The sequence below is a fragment of the Armigeres subalbatus genome, chromosome 3 (assembly GCF_024139115.2).
Source record: "Armigeres subalbatus isolate Guangzhou_Male chromosome 3, GZ_Asu_2, whole genome shotgun sequence".
NCBI classification, from domain to species: domain Eukaryota; kingdom Metazoa; phylum Arthropoda; class Insecta; order Diptera; family Culicidae; genus Armigeres; species Armigeres subalbatus.
This window is the reverse complement of record NC_085141.1, coordinates 22640110-22658196: the sequence shown is the minus strand read 5'-3', so window position 1 is coordinate 22658196 and position 18087 is coordinate 22640110. Positions and strand designations below refer to the sequence as shown.

The window sequence follows — 18087 nt, the reverse complement described above, 5'->3', positions numbered from 1 at the left end:
AAATTAATAAATATTTGTTGGGTACTTATTCAAAAGGACGTATGAGATTTTGTAAACAAAGATTCAAAGGTCGATTTGTCCAATCTGATAGCACTCCCACGCAAACCATCACCACAGACAGGTAGCCGAAGACTTCCCCTACCTGTCTGTGGTGATGGTTTGCGTGGGAGTGCTATCAGATTGGACAAATCGACCTTTGAATCTTTGTTTACAAAATCTCATACGTCCTTTTGAATAAGTATCCGGGATTTATTTACGTCAGTTCGTCGCTCATCCTTCTGTTTTCAATCTATGCAGAAAATGGCCATTCACGTCCTAAAAGCACTTGAATTTACTTCCATGGTGCTCATGTAAGTATAAATTGCTGGGTCCGAAGGTGGATTCCAGTCAAAATTGGTTATTTCCGGACGGATGGCGATGACTCACTTGAGTTTTTTTTTCTCGTAGGCTTATTCCGGCCTGGAAGAGCAGTTCATCGAAACATCAACGCCGGTAAGGAGTTTGCCGGTTCGGTGCGCCCGGAATAAACAAAAAAAATGTAATTGTCATCAATCACATCGAGAATCAGTTTGTCACTTCCGATGCGGGCACCATCATGAGACAGATGTCGAACATCCGGCGGCCAAACTGATGATCCAGGTTAGCCAGATGCAGGATGCCGAAATGCGAGATGTGTTCCACCTTCGTGGAGGTGTTTTGCGGGACGTTATTGGAAGTCGCTTAAGAGCTGCTTCGATTGGGAGTGACAACAAGCGATATTGCTGAAGGGTATGAAAAAGCCCTGGATCTGGCTTTGGAACCTCTGCGAAGTCTGGTTTGCCACAAAGTAAAGGATTATCAAAATCAGGAATAGGTTAAGGTAGTATGGAAGGTTTCGATTATGTCCAAACAGTTGGGTAACGAGGACTTCATTTCAGAATTGATAACAAAGGCATGTGCTTCGATTCTGCCGGAAAAGCCCTCCTTCAATGTGGAAAACAAGATTTTGGGAAGTGGATTGCACACGTCCGAGGTGGTTCATGAAATGGTGTTCAAGCGGTTCCTGGAAGGCGAGATCACTTCGGCCAAGAATGCTAAAATCCCTATGTTTTCCTGTCCGGTGGATATTATTCAGACGGAAACCAAGGGAACTGTTCTGATCAAGAGTGCTGATGAGCTAAAGAACTTCAGCTAGGGAGAGGAAAATCTATTGGAATCGCAAATTAAGGCTATCACTGCCTTGCCGGAGGAAAGTTGGCGGTGCGCTTGAATTCCAAGTTTGCGTCGATTTAGCAAGGCCGTTAATGGAACTGTACTACCTTGTTTGACTCCAACAAGTTCCGAAGAGCTATTGCGACAATGTGTTCGTAAATGAACTTGGAGATACCTCAGTTTCTATTTTCCGCTCGGAAGGATCGGATAGCAGAATTGTTACCATTGTCATTCGTGGCTCCACAGACAACTACATGGACGATATCGACCGTACCATTGGCACGAGAGGAGCCGGCCAAGGGCCGAAAATCTCGTTAATAAAGATAAATAATAATAATAGACCGTACCATTAACGATGGAGTCAACACTTTCAAGGGTCTTTTCTGTCAGGAGCTGGAGCTGTAGAAATCGAACTAGCTCGTTTGTCGCATGAGTACGCATAAGATTCCTGGCTGAAAATCGAATACAGTCAAAGCTCCATGAGCCGATATTGAAGGGACCATCGACTTATGGAAATATCGAGATGTAGAAGAGAAAATCCTTGGAAAGCTCTCTTGAGGGACCAGCACAGAAACGAATCCATCATGTAGAAGTTTGAAAACCAAGTGCAGCCGGAAGGGCCAAATTTCGTCGCCGGCACCGTTTCAGAATTCGGAACGGTGGCTCTGCAGGACAAGGGTGAGTCTTTTTTATTCGGATTATCGAAAATGTCTTCCGAATTTTATACTATTACATTTTGTTGAGAAATCTTTCCGAAGCTTGCCAGTAATTCATTTTTTATGCCGCCAAAACCATGAATGTTGACAGAATCCATAGAGAATTCCCAGCTATTTGTGAAAGAATGTTGACTGGATTCAAATGAGTAAAAATCTTGATTCGAATACTGACTAGAAAGGAATTTCATTGAGAATTCAGTTCAAATTTTACCTGGAACCTAATTCGGTGATACTTCGGTAATTATGTCGCCAGGTAATCATTGGATTTCAGCTTCATCTGGATACGATTTATTTGTTCGGAGACTCATCCCTTTCCACTCCACCCCCTAAGTTATTTCGTAGTTTTGTTTATGTATGTTATCCACCAGTCTTCTTCTTTATCCATGAGTCTTGCTCTTCATAATGCTACGTTTAGACAAGGCAAGTGAATTGAGCAAGTCGCTTGAATCGAACGCGAACTGAACGTGTAAACACCTTATTTCAATTCACTTGAACGAAAAGAAAGTTGAACATGTTCAACTTTTGGCAAGTCAATTGAATTCAACTGAGTTGTTCAATTCACTTGCCCTGTCAAAACGTAGCATAAGGTTCCACGCAACAGTACAGTCGAATTTGATTATTATTCTGTCTTCACTGCACTGCTGTATAAAATTTGGTAAGAAGATAAAGGGCCAAAAGGGGTGGGAGGGGGACGAACATAACATGTAAGAAGAGAATTATTCCAGATTCCGTTGGGGTACGTACGACTTGACATTTGGGATATTTCGATGAAAATTTTATTTTTTGATGTGGAACTCTTCTCGAACAGTATCAAATAACATTCTACGATTGTACGACATTTGGCGGTATAACATTCCGCGGTAAACAATTTCGCGGTGTACCAGTTCGCGGTCTACCACTTCGCGTTCATTACTATTTCGCGGTATGCCACTTCGCGGTTTGTATCATTTGGCAGTATACCATTCCGCTGTTAGTATTATTTCGCGGTGAACTATTTCGCGGTCGATACCATTTCGCGAGTTCAATTTTGATGATGTTTCCAGTAGTTGAAATATGTGAACTTTAACTTCAACAAGCGTCAAAACCGACAAAATTAGGTAAAGCTAACAATCAATGAGTTTTGATTAGACTTTAGATTTTTGTTGTATAAATTCAATACTCAACAAAAATTCAAATGCAAACAATTCTCGGAGACGAGCCAGCCTCGGGCTGAAAGTCTCCTTAATAAAGACACACAAAACAAATGCAAACAAAGAAGGCAAAACATCACATTTTGCATTACACCGGGCAAATGCGAACATTTAAAGAAGGCAAAACATCACATTTTGCATTTCACCGGGCAAATGCGAACATTTAAAGAAAGCAAAACATCACATGGGACAGTTATGTGTACAGTCATGTATGTAAACCATGATACAGAATTTTTACTCCTTCGTAACGTTTTCATCATGGGATGTCTAACTCCTTTCTCTTCGAAAACGTGACGTATTGTCTAATTGGACTACAATACGAAATAATTGAATACACTAATACTCATGTACATTGCAAGGTCATTCAGTAATGAACAGATTATAAAGATCACATATAAAACAATACACATTGTTTCTGTGAGGTATACAACTCATTCCATAGTCAGTGTTCGCAATCGCTGGTCATTTGTAAAAATGTCGAGTGAAGAGGAATTTTTTGGTTTCGGGGAAGAGGATGTTGAGAATGTAGGGTGTAAGATTGTGTCATCTAATCGTGGCGGTTGGAAATTGATTCATGATGGTTACATTTATAATCGAGATTCACAGGTAAGCAAACACTATAATCATTCATCAACAGTGCTTACATATGTGCGCATTATAATGTGATTAATTGAAGTTAGGTACACTAGTCATGCTTTGTCTTACGTTACTTTAACATAACCTCAATTCCGCGCCATACTGAAAAATGAGTTGTGTACTAGAATCGGAAATGAAAAATATTGACAAAAAACTTTACAATTAAGTCATCAGATTACTGGTTTTGGGAGTGTGTACGACGCCGGAACAAAAATGCCACTCTCAAATGCAACGGACGCGCTAAAACAAAAGTTTTATCTGGGAAACATGAAATTCAGAGTACGACAGACCACACCCATATGCCAGATCCGTGGGCTGCTGAAGTATGCCAGTACAAATCGGCGTTGAAAAGGAAAGCTCGAGAAGGCACCGAACGACCAGAAAAGATCATTCGATTATGCGCGGCCGATGCACCAATCGAGGTAAATGAATGTGGATGTAGGATAGGAAAGAGAGAGAAAGAGAATAATATATTATTTTCTCCTTTTAAAGGTTCAAACTGCTTTGTCCAAAACCGCGCAGAGGCGAATTTGTCAACGGGAACGAGGATATAATTTACCTTTTGATCCGGAAGATCCATCAAAAATTGATAAGGAGTTCACTCATACCTTCGACGGTAGACCATTTCTGCTAAAAAATGTCGAATTCGACGATGGCCGAATTATGCTTTTTTCAACCTCTATCCATTTAGAGAAGCTTGGCGAATCAGAAGTTCTTATCATGGATGGGACCTTTTCGTCGGCACCAGCAAATTTCAAACAAATTTTTACGATTCATGGCGTGTTGAAAAATCTAAACGGTAACGTTTTCGTGCCGCTTGCTTATTTTTTGCCAGCGAACAAAAAAGAAGCAACTTACGAAAAGGCATTCAAGCTGCTTAAACGCGCAGCAAAAGAATTAAAGATCAAGATTGATCCTACGGTTATATTGACTGATTTCGAGACTGCTGAGATTAATGCAGTGACGAGCATTTTCCCGGATGCCTCCAAGCGCGGATGCAATTTCCACCTAGCCAAGAATATGTGGAAGCATATTCAAAAGTTGGGACTTGTCAGCACATATAATAAATCCATCAAATGCCATATGGCATTTAGGCAGACAGAGGTTTTGGCGTTTTTGCAATCGCAAGAAGTTGAACAAGGTCTAGCCGCCATCCGTGCTTCATCACCGATTTCCATGAAACCATTCTTCGACTATTTCGAAAAAACATATGTTTTAGGAAAACTAAAACCGAATGGACGTCGAGGAAAACCTCGATTTGCTCCTGCATTCTGGTCGGTGGCGGCAAGTACCGAAGATGGCCTGCCGAGAACATCGAATGCCGTAGAAGGTTGGCATAATAAGTTTGCAGGACTCTTCAAAGACAAAACGAACTTCAAATTCTATGAAGTGTTACGGGCTTTCCAGCAGGAGGAGAAAGAAACATCTGCAAAGTTTCTGCGCAATCTGCAAGGCGATTCCTAGCAGCAACCGAATTTAAAATTCCAAATGAAAGAGGAAAAGCTAAAAGAAGCCATGCAGAGACGCCAAATGGAAAATCTAACTTTATTTGATTTCAGTGTATTTCCCTCATCTTGCAAAATAAATGAGCTATTGTATTTACATTTTCAAAATATACGATATAAAATAAATAATTAAAATTGCAATTGCAAAAAAATGCAATATAGTTTTGGCAGATAAGAAAAAATAGCATAAGCTAATGCGTGATAGAAAATAGGGAAGGGATTGATCATTCTTATAAAGATACAAAAAAGAATCTAACCAAGGAAGCTAACTACCGCGAAATGGTACACCGCGAAATAGTAAACCGCGAAAATGTATACACCGCGAAACGATATACCGCGAAACTACATGTACCGCGAAACAGATTACCGCAAAATGGTACAGACCGGGAGATGGTACACCGCGAAATGGTTCACCGCGGAATGTTTTACCGCGAATTGTCGGACAACCACATTCTACATCAAATACGGGTCCATTTGTGATGTGTTAAAATTTTTGACGTGGTTGTGAGCGTCTATATGATGACCCGGGAAAGCAGTATATTGTAGGAAAGCGCATTTTAGTATCTAGTCCAAAATACGTCATGCGACAGCGCTACTTTCTGAATTTTTCACAAAACAAAATCTGATAAGCCTGTAAAGTGCAAAAGAATTCATTATTACGGAACATCACGAAGTGATGTGGAACCTATTGGAGGGGACACTTTCCTTTTTAGACTAAAACGTGTTATGCGAAAGCTCTTCATGTTTTCTCACGAATGATCTAATGAGTCTGTAAAAGACAATTGACCACATTGGTTGTCTCCAGAACATCACGAAGTGCCCATGAGGAACCTGTAGAAAGGGACATTTCATGGGTATACCCACACGTGTCATGCAATAGCTCTTGCTTTCTTCATGGTTTCTCACAAATGATCTTTTGATGACTTTGTGAGAGACAATTGACCTCATTGTTCATTTCCAGAACATAACGCAGTGTAGAAGGGGATATTTCCTTTTATACCAAAACATGTCATGCGACCGCTCTTTCATCATGGTTTCTCACAAATGATCTTTTGAAGTGACTGCAGAGAGCAAATTGACCTGATTGGTCATCTCCAGAAAATCACAGAGGGGGAACCTGTCGTTGGGGACATTTCCCTTTTTACGCCAAAACGTGACATGCAACAGCTCTTTTTTTCATGGTTTCTCACAAATGGCCTCCGGTAATTTTAACGGAAGTCCCTCTGAGAATCCCTCCGATAATTTCTCTGGAAATCCATCCGAGAATTCATCTGAAAATCCCTCCAGGTATTCCTATGGGAAGTCATCTGCGAATTCATACTGGAATTTCTCCTGGAACTTCTTCTCAAAGAATTTCTTTAACCCGGAAATCTTATGGCAAAACGCCCGAAAATCCTCCGCAAATTGCTACAGGATTTTATATTTAAGAGAAAATCCTATAGCAATTTCTAGAAGAATTCCCAGTAAAGTTCACGAAGAAAGTTAACCTACCTGGATACCTGGTTGGCTACAGTGTCGATATACCTATGCCTGGCATATTGTAGAGCTCCATAATCGTTAGTTTTTGGCGATGTTCCTTCAGTTTCCCCGAACGTTTATGGTCGCCAGGTCCAATTCCACCGCGTGCAGCCAGGGTTTTCGTGGCCTTCCACGAAGTCGCCGGCTTCTATCTGGTTCTCTGTTGAATATTGTTTTTGCTATTCTTTTTTCCGACATTCACACTAAGTGACCAGCCCACTGGAGTCTGTCGTATTTTATACGATTACAATATTTTCTTCTTTGTATACTTGATACAGCTCATGATTCATAAGTCTGCGCCACATACCATTTTCTAATTTTCCTCAGAGTATTGTACGCAGCACTTTTAGCTCGAAAACCCCGAAAGCTCTCCGGTCCGCCGCTTTTAACGTTTATGATTCATATCCATACAGGGTAACTAGTAGAATGAGAGTTTTGTATAGAGCAAATTTCATTTCCGTGTGCATGTTGCGGTACCTAAGCTGGTTCATTCGCAGCAGCAATACGTCTTTTCACTTCACAGGAAACGTCATTGTTGTTGGTGGGGGTAATATTTCCACCCGCCGCCAATGTTCATTCCCGTCTGAGTTGTACTGCTATCTGTACTGTGTACTGTCGTTTGTTGACGTTTTTCTTCCGCCGTAGCGCAAGTCCCTGTTTTGTATTCTCGGGTCTGTGTGGACATTCCACTGTGCCTGTTCCGCCGCGATTCCAACAAATGTCACATGTCACAAGCGTTTCAAGGTAAACAAATTCTTCAACAACTACAAATACATCCCCATCAAGCACTACCTCAGCACCAACACCACTAGGTTTTCCTCCATCTCTACCTGACACGATGTCCTTTGTTTTGGTATAGTTAATGGCTAAGCCTATCCTCGCCGTCTCTCTTCAGTTCCCACTACTGCTCTGCGATCGATTCCAATGAGGTCGATGCCGTCCGCAAATCCCGGAGCATATACGACCGTGTGACAGCGACCCTGCGACAGGTACGCAACAGAATTTTGTACGCCGAGTTCAGAAGAGTGATCCCTCTGTAATTGGCACACTATAGTCTGTGCCTTTTTTTATAGATTGGGCATATGAGGTCATCTGACCAGCCAACTTGATCGTCGCCGACTGTGTCCATTCTGCTTCTTAATACACCTTCATTTTCACCGTTCAACAAATCTTCGAAGTGCTCTTTCCACCTGGCTGCTACCATAGTCTTGTCTGTCAGCAAATTCCCCTCTCGGTTATTGCACATGGTGGTCACTGGCGCATTTTTATGCCGCGCGCCATTGACAGTTGCGTAAAACCTCCGCATATCATTTCTATCCATGTTCTCCTGCGCTTCAGCTATCACACTCTCTTCGTGTTGTATTTTTTCTGCGGTGGATTCGTTTCTCTTCTGCCCTTACTACGCTGTACCGCTCTCTATTGGAACGGGTACGAGCCACTAGCATTTGAGCAACATTTTTCTCGTCCGTCACTCGCTGGCACTCCTCATCAAAACAACCATTTCGTTGGCGTCGCTGTGCAGTTCCTGCGCTGTTGAGTCACAGCTTCGTGGATATTTTCCCACAATATTTTTGACGTTGCCAGATCCGGTGTCATCTCCTATCCGCTCGTCCAGCTTCTGGTGGTACTGTTCAGCAACTCTGACAACTGACAAGTGTTGAATATTGAAACACATCGTTTTATTGTTTCTGTTGGGCAGAGGTGGACACAGCGCAACGGGTAACCACAAACGGAACCGGCCGCGGAGAAAGAAAAACACAACACGGGAACTTTCACGGGGACAACGAAATAAAAACAACTACGTGGTACGAGTCATGGTGGCATAATAAAAAATATGTTTATTTAGATCTATTCGGTTCATCTTGTCATCACAAGCACGGAGACAGCGGAGACAGCAGACCCGCCTTTTTCAGGAGAAGAAACGCCGCCTGGAAGAAGCGGAGTGCGAGGAGATGGAACAGCTGTACCGTTCTCAAGATACACGCAAGTTCTATCAGAAGCTCAACGCATCCTGCAAAGGCTTCGTGCCGCGAGCCGAAATGTGCCGGGATAAGGATGGGAGCATCTTGACGGACGAACGTGTGGTGATCGAAAGGTGGAAGCAGCACTACGAGGAACATCTGAATGGCGCTGAGAGTACAGGCAGTGAAAGTCAAGGCAGCGGAGGAGATGACTACGTCGGTTCAGCGGACGATGGAAGCCAACCAGCCCCACCTTGAGGGAAGTTAAGGATGCCATCCAACAGCTAAAGACCAATAAAGCAGCTGGTAAGGATGGTATCGGAGCTGAGCTCATCAAGATGGCCCCGGAAAAGCTGGCCACTTGCCTGCACAAACTGATAGTCAGAATCTGGAAAACCGAACAGCTACCGGAGGAGTGTAAGGAAGGGGTTATATGCCCCATCTACAAGATAGGCGACAAACTGGAGTGTGAGAACTTTCGAGCGATCACCATCCTTAATGCCGCCTACAATGTGATATCCCAGATCATCTTCCGTCGTCTGTCACCATTAGTGAACGAGTTCGTGGGAAGTTATCAAGCCGGCTTCGTTGACGGCCGCTCGACAACGGACCAGATCTTTACTGTACGGCAAATCCTTCAAAAATGCCGTGAATATCAGGTCCCAACGCACCATCTGTTCGTTGATTTCAAGGCGGCATACGACAGTATAGACCGCGTAGAGCTATGGAAAATTATGGACGAGATCAGCTTCCCTGGGAAGCTTACCAGACTGATCAAAGCAACGGTGGATGGTGTGCAAAACTGTGTGAAGATTTCGGGCGAACACTCCAGTTCGTTCGAATCGCGCCGGGGACTAAGACAAGGTGATGGACTTTCGTGCGTGTTGTTCAACATTGGGCTAGAAGGTGTCATGCGGAGAGCCGGGTGTAACAGCCGGGGTACGATTTTCAACAGATCCAGTCAATTTATTTGCTTCGCGGATGACATGGACATTGTCGGCCGAAAATTTGCAAAGGTGGCAGAACTGTACACCCGCCTGAAACGTGAAGCAACAAAAGTTGGACTGGTGGTGAATGCGTCAAAGACAAAGTACATGCTTGTGGGCGGAACCGAGCGCGACAGGGCCCGCCTGGGAAGCAGTGTTACGATAGACGGGGATACCTTCGAGGTGGTCGAGGAATTCGTCTACCTCGGATCCTTGCTAACGGCTGGCAACAACGTTAGTCGTGAAATACGAAGGTGCATCATCTGTTGAAGTCGGGCCTACTACGGGCTCCAGAAGAAACTGCGGTCGAAAAAGATTCGCAACTGCATCAAATGTGTCATGTACAAGACGCTTATAAGACCGGTTGTCCTTTACGGACATGAAACATGGACAATGCTCGAGAAGGACTTGCAAGCACTCGGAGTACTCGAGAGACGGGTGCTTAGGACCATCTTTGGCGGTGTGCAAGAAGACGATGTGTGGCGGCGAAGAATGAACCATGAGCTCGCCCAACTCTACGGCGAACCCAGTATCCAGAAGGTAGCTAAAGCCGGAAGGGTATGATGGGCAGGACATGTTGCAAGAATGCCGGACAGCAACCCTGCAAAGATGGTGATCGCTTCCGATCCAATCGAGTCAATCGAACATTGAGAACTGTCAAAACGTGAGCCAAATGAGCGTTGTTATTGTTGCAGATTGAGAGGTATTGAGATAGATTTTAAGATTATTGTTATCAAATGCAAAGTCATATACAAGCTTCAACATTTTGCGCTGCGGTAAGTACTGGAAGCGTTTGCTAACAAAAGTAACAGCGTTGCTAAATCGTCTGGAAAAGTATTTGCGTATCTCTCATTATAGGATCCCTAGGTTTGTACGACGATGCTTCTCATTAGTGAATGTGCAATGTATTATGTCTTGTCTGTGGTAGAATCTTCGGTAGGCTAGCATACTAATGACACACTGGTGGTATTCGTACTATGTTACAAGTTGTACCACAGGTGTGTCACCTTGTACCATGCTGGTACAACGTGGAAAACCATGGTGCAATATGTACTGTGTAACTTGCTACTGCGCCAGGAAATCACTCGTTACGCGTCACTGCACTCGGCGGACGGTATGCCTTGCTCGGGTCACTGTTGAACTCTGACTCCTGGGAGAGCGATGCTTGGCTGCTTGCTCATCATCAACACCAAGACAGTATATAATATAGCGTGGTATACAACAGGGCTGTCTTGCCCCACACATGTACTAGGGTACATAACCGTGGTATACCACGGTCCTTGTACCACCAAGTGTGTCTTTAGTATTACCAGGGTTGCGCTACCTACATCGCGTTGGAAGAGCTGTCTTTTCGATGCTGACACGATGCAACATGATGTGCACAGTTTAGTTTAGAGTCCCTCGCTGGCACTCGGACGATGATCAGCCACCCCTAACATGGGGAACAAACGCTGTTGTGAGCCGCTTCTAACATGGAGAACATGCGCTCGATCAGATTTGCACCTCCGGATAGGGTAAAATCCCCCCTTCCCTGTCAGCATACGACCATAGCTCCCACCGGGGTAGTTTACCCGATCTTTTCTAAGGTTGCTCGTATCCCGACCAGCGTCACGAGGAGGTAGGGATAGGAGCTGCTTTGTAAGAGGCTAAAGACCGCGAAATGGAGTCTATTTTATTCCTTCAGGTACGCGAAGCACCAATGGTACGCTTTATCCAACATTTGCCGAACCCTATAAAAGTTAAAAAGCTACAGATATTCCCAGGGTAATTTTCAGAGGAATTCATGAAGGAATTTTCAGAGCAATCCACGATAGAGTTCCTAAAGAGATTTCCGGAATAACTAAATCCTTCGAATTATTTTGGTGGGATTTTAACCCGTATTCTTTCTTTTGCAGACGTTTTCGACCGCAACCAGGCATGAACCTCGATATGAGCTCCCGTCCAGTATCTTCTTGGAAAATTTACAACAAATAGCGTAGCACTCGAAGAACCCGCTCATATGGTTCGCCAACTCATGGTTAATTTTGCAAAGCTCACTGAAGAACTTCCAGGAGCAGCGGGATGAGGCTATCAAGGGCCCTGCCTGACACGGTCATTATAAAGCCAACAAATCTGCCATGATCACGTTACTGCTCGAGGTTACTCGTTATCAGCAGGAGAATTTATTCGACATGGAATTTTTCATTAGACGCAGAGGTAGAGGCCATCACTGAATATGTGTGACTTGCAAGATTTATCTCGGAATGCGAAGGAGCTGGCGAAAGTTATTAGTTTGGCAGAAGTGTTACTTCAGGCGATGGATACCCGCGATCCGATTGGAACATAGACTGAATCCGAGTATCTTACAAAACAACTCTCCGAATAGGGTTTGAAAATGATTTCCTTGAACAGATAGTCAAAAAATCTGAAAATTGGTTGTAGGGAGACCTGATGAGGGTTTCCAAAGAAAAGTCGAGCGGGAATGTCTACGTGACTGACGAAATCGAATTGAAGAAGGATGGAAAACAGCATGGAGATTAATCTGAAACGACGGCCAAACATCGAAGCGCATCGGAAGCAACTTCTACAAGACCCATAACGTTATGAATTGAAAAAGGAACAAGAATATTGTATTTCACATATAAGAGTTAAATAAAATATAGCACAATAATAGCACGTGCCACTGGCGCTCTCTGATTGTCCCACACTTTTTAACGGTCATTCGCTTTTGGGGGCGATCGCTTCTGTCAAATGAGCTAAGACACAACTCCGCTGCAATGTTAATACACGTAGGTTGGTAGCTGAGCTACGAAAACTTCGCGAGCCATTATGGAGGAACTAATAACCGGGACATGACACTAGGATTTTTTCGTGTTGCGCTTGAAGTCTCCATCGGTGTGTAGAGTTCTAGGTATACAAATGAAAAGACGCTGTCAAACGCTGTCAGTATTAACTTTTGCGCGTAAATTTCTCGCCGTGCACAACTGACAGCATCGATGTTTTCGTTTTCTGTGGATCTGTCATCGCGTAGAAATGGCAAATGGTCAACATCATCAATCCTTCCGTTCCGTGCTTCTTTGCAGGTTCCCGTATTACCACCGACCGGATAGTACCGTTCCGGGGAGCATGGACATTGTAGCGCGAGTATCTGCGCTCTGCATAAACACTATCAACTGATCCTGATTGTCCAGAAGAATATACACTGCCATATACAAGAAGGCAGAAGTGGACCACTTCACGCGACTTTCTGGGGCTGATGTCGGATCAACTGGATGATGGAATACAGTAAGTCGCCCATATTTTATTTATTCGAAAAATTCAATAATATTAGCTATGCTTGCAGTACGAATAAACAAAAACCATGCCGGGAAAGCCCCCATTTTCAGCGGTGGTCAAGTTCAGCAAGCAACGATCGTCGTCTGTGGTGTTGGAACCAGTGCGAGTCCGACAGTGGCAACACTTGTGCAAGCCTCATCAATATACAGGCCGGACGCGCCAAGCCTGTGGTCCTGACCACAGCCTGCCAGTCAACAACAAATTGTGGCAAAGGCCATAGTCGCAAGCCTCCTTCAAATCAGAACATTATCACCCAGCAACATCATCCAAACAGGCACGGTAGGACAGGCAGTACAAGTGCAAGCAGTCGCAGAAGGTCTCAGTTGCTACGATTAATACTAGTTGCATCGGCTGTTACCACAATACAGGCAGGAACAATATTCACAGTTCTGTTGCCCCTGGACAACAGAGAACTCAGTTCATTGGAGCAGGTTGGAACGAAACAGATGATGCTCGGCTGGTTATTGAGGGTGAGATGCAAATGATGACGGAACGGCAGATTATCAGTCAACAGCACAAGCAGTAACTTATGCCCCAAACACGGGTTTTGCTCCTGCCATATGTGCAAGTCCAATGAGGCTGGAACTTCCGGTCAACAAATTGCAACACTTGTTAAAACTTCATCGGGAACAGTAGCAGTTACTGGAATGACGTTGTCTCAGTTGAAACCTGGTCAACTGAAAGCAATCAAGAGTCAGGTTCGACAGCTTTATCTTCAACAGCAAATCATTGCTGCTCAGCGTAAGACTGGAAAAATGACTTAGATTACGCAGGTGGCCGGCAAAAGTGCCCAACCAATGCAGCTTTTCGTGCAAGGTCCCAATAATCTACCTATAGGAACTGTTACTGTTCAACAGATACAGCAAGTTATCCGTCATGCGCAGCCGGCATCTATTGTCGCTGGTGGACAAATCGTGCTGGGTAAGACCAGTGTCGGACGGTTCATTCCGTTATCAGTGTCACAACAGGCCAACCAACGACAGACCGTTCAAGTGAGTATTGATTTTCTACTACATCGAATTGTGATTGATTTTGTAGTTAGATCACAGACATTAATAACCCTTAAATATATCATCAACATTTTCAGGTTGTGACCGCAACTTCGGCTACACAAGCAAATGCAGCTGGCAACATCCGAGTCTATGTTCCTACTCAGAGCATCGGGAACATTAAGGTGGCCGCCGGAGCTAGCAGCAGCAGGCTATTCTGACTGAATTGCAAAATCAACAGCGCTAAACTGCAAGCCCAGTGCGATTGCAAACGTCTAGCGGATCATTAGCGTAGCGATCGTAACAATACAGCAACCTCAAGCGGTGGCATCCGCTACCAGTGCAGCCGAACTGCAGCAACAGACGAAACAAGTTGTCACAGCTTGCACATCTCCAGGCGTAACAGGCGGAACGCCTTCACTGTCATAAGACGACTTAAGTATTCAGTGTCTCGTATTTGACTAGATATAAAGAAGACAATTGCAAATTTTTAATTACTTTATTCACCCTATACAACTAATTGTCTTATTGCTTAGGTAGAAACTTCGAAGAGCCATGAGCTTCCGTATCCCTAATCTAGTTATTTACATACTCCTCCACTTAAATAACATCGAAAATCTCGGATTCTTCCAGGTAAATCCAAGACTGACGACTGACACTTTCGAACGAGTGCGATTCATTCAAATCATCTCCCCATTGCGTAAACGAGAATGCGCATTAACTTTCGTTTGAAAGAACATTCAAAAGTAATCAGGGTTTAAATCCAAAGGAGAATGAGAAAATCTCTCACTTATTATGTCTGTATCTTCTTCTTCTTATTGGCATTACATCCCCAACACTGGGACAGAGCCGCCTCGCAGCTTAGTGTTCATTGAGCACTTCCACAGTTATTAACTGCGAGGTTTCTAAGCCAGGTTACCATTTTTGCATTCGTATATCATGAGGCTAGCACTATGATACTTTTATGCCCAGGGAAGTCGAGACAATTTCCAATCCGAAAATTGCCTTGATCGGCACCGGGAATCGAACCCAGCCACCCTCAGCATGGTCTTGCTTTTGTAGCCGCGCGTCTTACCGCACGGCTATGTCTTATACACTCGACAGGTAGCATACCGTGACTCGTGAGAGACGTTTCTCGGTAGTTTTACGATAATGAACTGATTCGGGGGGCTACCACCCATGATAAATTACTTTGCATAAGCCCCAATTTCGGAGGCCCCGTTCTGATGATGCATTTCAACTTGTTTTACACTGCTGTGCGAAAAAATATGGTCCCCAACATAAAATGAGCGAGAAAAACGCGTTTTAGTTATGATAATATATTAACGTTATAGTTCCTTCCCCTCGGATATGTTACCTTGCCGCGGTGGTCGGTCCATTAGCACTGAGATGGCAACCAAAGACATATCCTGTCGTGGTGGTATCACATGTTGACTATTTTTGTTTGGTGCCGCGTTACATATCTGGCATTGACGCACTAATTTACGGCATTTGCATGTGATCCAACGGACATCGTGTCTTGGAGCCTTGAATGGTAGTGCAATCAGGCAGAGGCCTTTTCATCAGTGATAATGATGTGAGTTCTCTTCTTTTCGGCAATACTTTTCTGATGCGTTCCCTGTGACGATGAGTCGTAGCCACGCTTATACTTAGCTAGCTAGGCATTTATTGATACACAATGTATTCAAGACATGGAAATGACTACTGGATTCACTGAGTAGAAGTTTTTTTAAAACTAGGAACGTGGTGCCAGTCTTATTTTGTTATGTCTCACTTCGAAGAGCCATAATAAAAATACCACACATTATAATGGTGGTATATGAACAATCTTATGACGGCTTCATTCTCGATAATTTTTACTAATAGTAGGGAATAGGCGTGATGAAGCTTTACTTTGCCACCGAAAAGTGAATCCTATAGCTGACTCATAGCTGATCATTAGTACTTTATAGATATTGACAGTTTAGAAACGATTAAGCTAAATGCACGATTAGTTTCCACTTTTTACAAGACCTAACTTACATTGTGTTTGATAGTATTGACACAGAACAAAAACCATGAAAAACCAATAACTTAGGTGAACAAAGTAATTCGAGGAACCCATACCTTCTGACCATAAAGACAAAAATGACATCGTACACATCAATCTATATTCCTGACACGAATGCACCTTTCTGGTGTAAAATGTCATTAATAAACAAACAAACAAACAAACATCAATCTATATAATTAAGAATGAGATAATGGGAGAGAATATCTATTAAAGTTGTAAATATAATGTCTTTTGAGCCAGTTCAACAGTGTCTTAATGGACGACATGATCCTTGTGCGGCTGGAAAACTGCTTCAACAGTTATTAGCTTGTCAGTTTTTATAAATCGGGAATTGAACACTTTCTTATATTTGATAAAAAAAAAAACAATAAAGTTTCTACGATGAAGCATTTGGCCAGCATGTTTCATGTGAGTCGGATAAACTGCTTTGGTTGATTTTGAACGCGTACAATGACAATAGACGTCTGAATAGCATAAAAAATGGCTAAATAATGTGACTCTGACAAAAATGACAAAAAAGATGATGTTAGTTAGCATGAGACCTCTCTGACTATCTATGAACGTAATTCCCTCTGATTCAGTTGCAACAGCGTCTTCTTGGACGACATGTTCTGTGTACGGCTGGCAAACTGCTTCGAACGGAATTATGCAACGGTATCATCAAAGGCCTGGTGCAGAGGTTTCTACTCTATTCAGAGTCCCGCCAGTAAGGGGCAAGCCAGAGTAAACGCGACGAGCGATGCGACGCGACGCGACTCACGTAAAAGAATAACAATCATTATCATCAGGCTGTCAAATTGCACTGTCACGTCGCGTCGCATCGCACGTCGCGTTTACTCTGGCTTGCCCCTAAACCTTCACAAAAAACCCAGATTAATCCACCTAGCGTTGGTGGTGCCTTTCTTGCAATTAGTTAAGACACCAACCTTATATGGGGCTTATATGGTTCGATAAACCATTTTCTTCATAACTTTTAAACGCAATGACCGATTGTTATCAGATTCAATAGTGATCAACAAGGCTTTGGTCCCTGTCGAATAAAAACTTACATTTTGCGTGAAAATCGGTTAAGGATTACTATACAAAAGTTGTCCTAATGTTTTCTTTAGCTTTTGTGCACACATACACACACATACATACACAGGGACAGACAGACATGTGCTCAGTTCATCGAGCTGAGTCGTTTGGTATATAACACTATGGGTCTCAGAGACTTCTATAAAAAGTTCGTTTTCGGAGTGAAATGATAGCCTTTTGGTACAACTTTGTTGTACGAGAAAGGCAAAAAAATAAAATAAAAAATAAATAAATAAATAATAATATATTAACGTTATAGTTTTGTTTTCATGGCTTGTTATGATTCTAAGAGGTTTTTGTCTCTCTTTTATCGTTGTTCGTTATCTATTGAGAGTGATTTCTGCAAACCCTGAGCTAGGTCGATTCCGAGTTGTGTAGAATTTCGAAGAAAACAGATTCAATATGGATGAGTCAAAGGCTGGAAATTCAAAATTTAATTCAAAATGAACATTACGGAACTCGCTTAGATGAGATCTGCTGTAAAAGAAACAGCTGTGTTAGTCTTACTTTTCGGGTGACTCGAGAAATATAAATTTCAACTATTCTCCCGTGAGTCGAACATACAATTCGAAAAGTCTCACCTCACACGAGACGTAGAATAAGCACAGAATAATGTTAGGTACATGTCAAAGTAAACGTGACTTACGACGCAACGTGGCAAACCCCCGCAAAGAAATAAAATTATCAAATAGCAGTCGTATCACCGACGAACCGACGTGTCACCCCATGGAAAATAATTAAAATTTGTTGCTCACGATGCCATGATGAAATTTCATCGAACACTACCGCCACCTCCATAATGGCTCGCGAAGTTTTCGTAGCTCAGCTACCAACCTACGTGTATTAACATTGCAGCGGAGTTGTGTCTTAGTTCATTTGACAGAAGCGATCGCCCCCAAAAGCGAATGACCGTTAAAAAGTGTGGGACAATCAGAGAGCGCCAGTGGCAC

At 43.1% G+C, this 18087-nt stretch overlaps 2 protein-coding genes and 1 long non-coding RNA gene across 3 annotated transcripts; all 3 read left to right on the top strand.

The window, feature by feature from the left end:
* Positions 1-251: 251 nt before the first annotated feature.
* Positions 252-12480, top strand: LOC134219209 (uncharacterized). Its single transcript, XR_009981517.1, has 4 exons — positions 252-350; positions 448-859; positions 918-1869; positions 11599-12480. It is a non-coding gene; the product is annotated as an uncharacterized LOC134219209 (long non-coding RNA).
* Positions 3941-5197, top strand: LOC134227577 (uncharacterized). The gene is made up of 2 exons (XM_062709163.1): positions 3941-4155; positions 4226-5197. The coding sequence occupies exons 1-2, from the start codon at positions 4033-4035 to the stop codon at positions 5195-5197; spliced, it is 1095 nt and encodes a 364-aa protein (XP_062565147.1). The 5' UTR covers positions 3941-4032.
* Positions 12481-13603: 1123 nt separating the features above from the next.
* LOC134221120 (helicase domino-like) lies at positions 13604-14395 on the top strand. The gene is made up of 2 exons (XM_062700318.1): positions 13604-14010; positions 14106-14395. The coding sequence occupies exons 1-2, from the start codon at positions 13816-13818 to the stop codon at positions 14226-14228; spliced, it is 318 nt and encodes a 105-aa protein (XP_062556302.1). The 5' UTR covers positions 13604-13815; the 3' UTR covers positions 14229-14395.
* The last annotated feature ends 3692 nt before the right edge of the window (positions 14396-18087 follow it).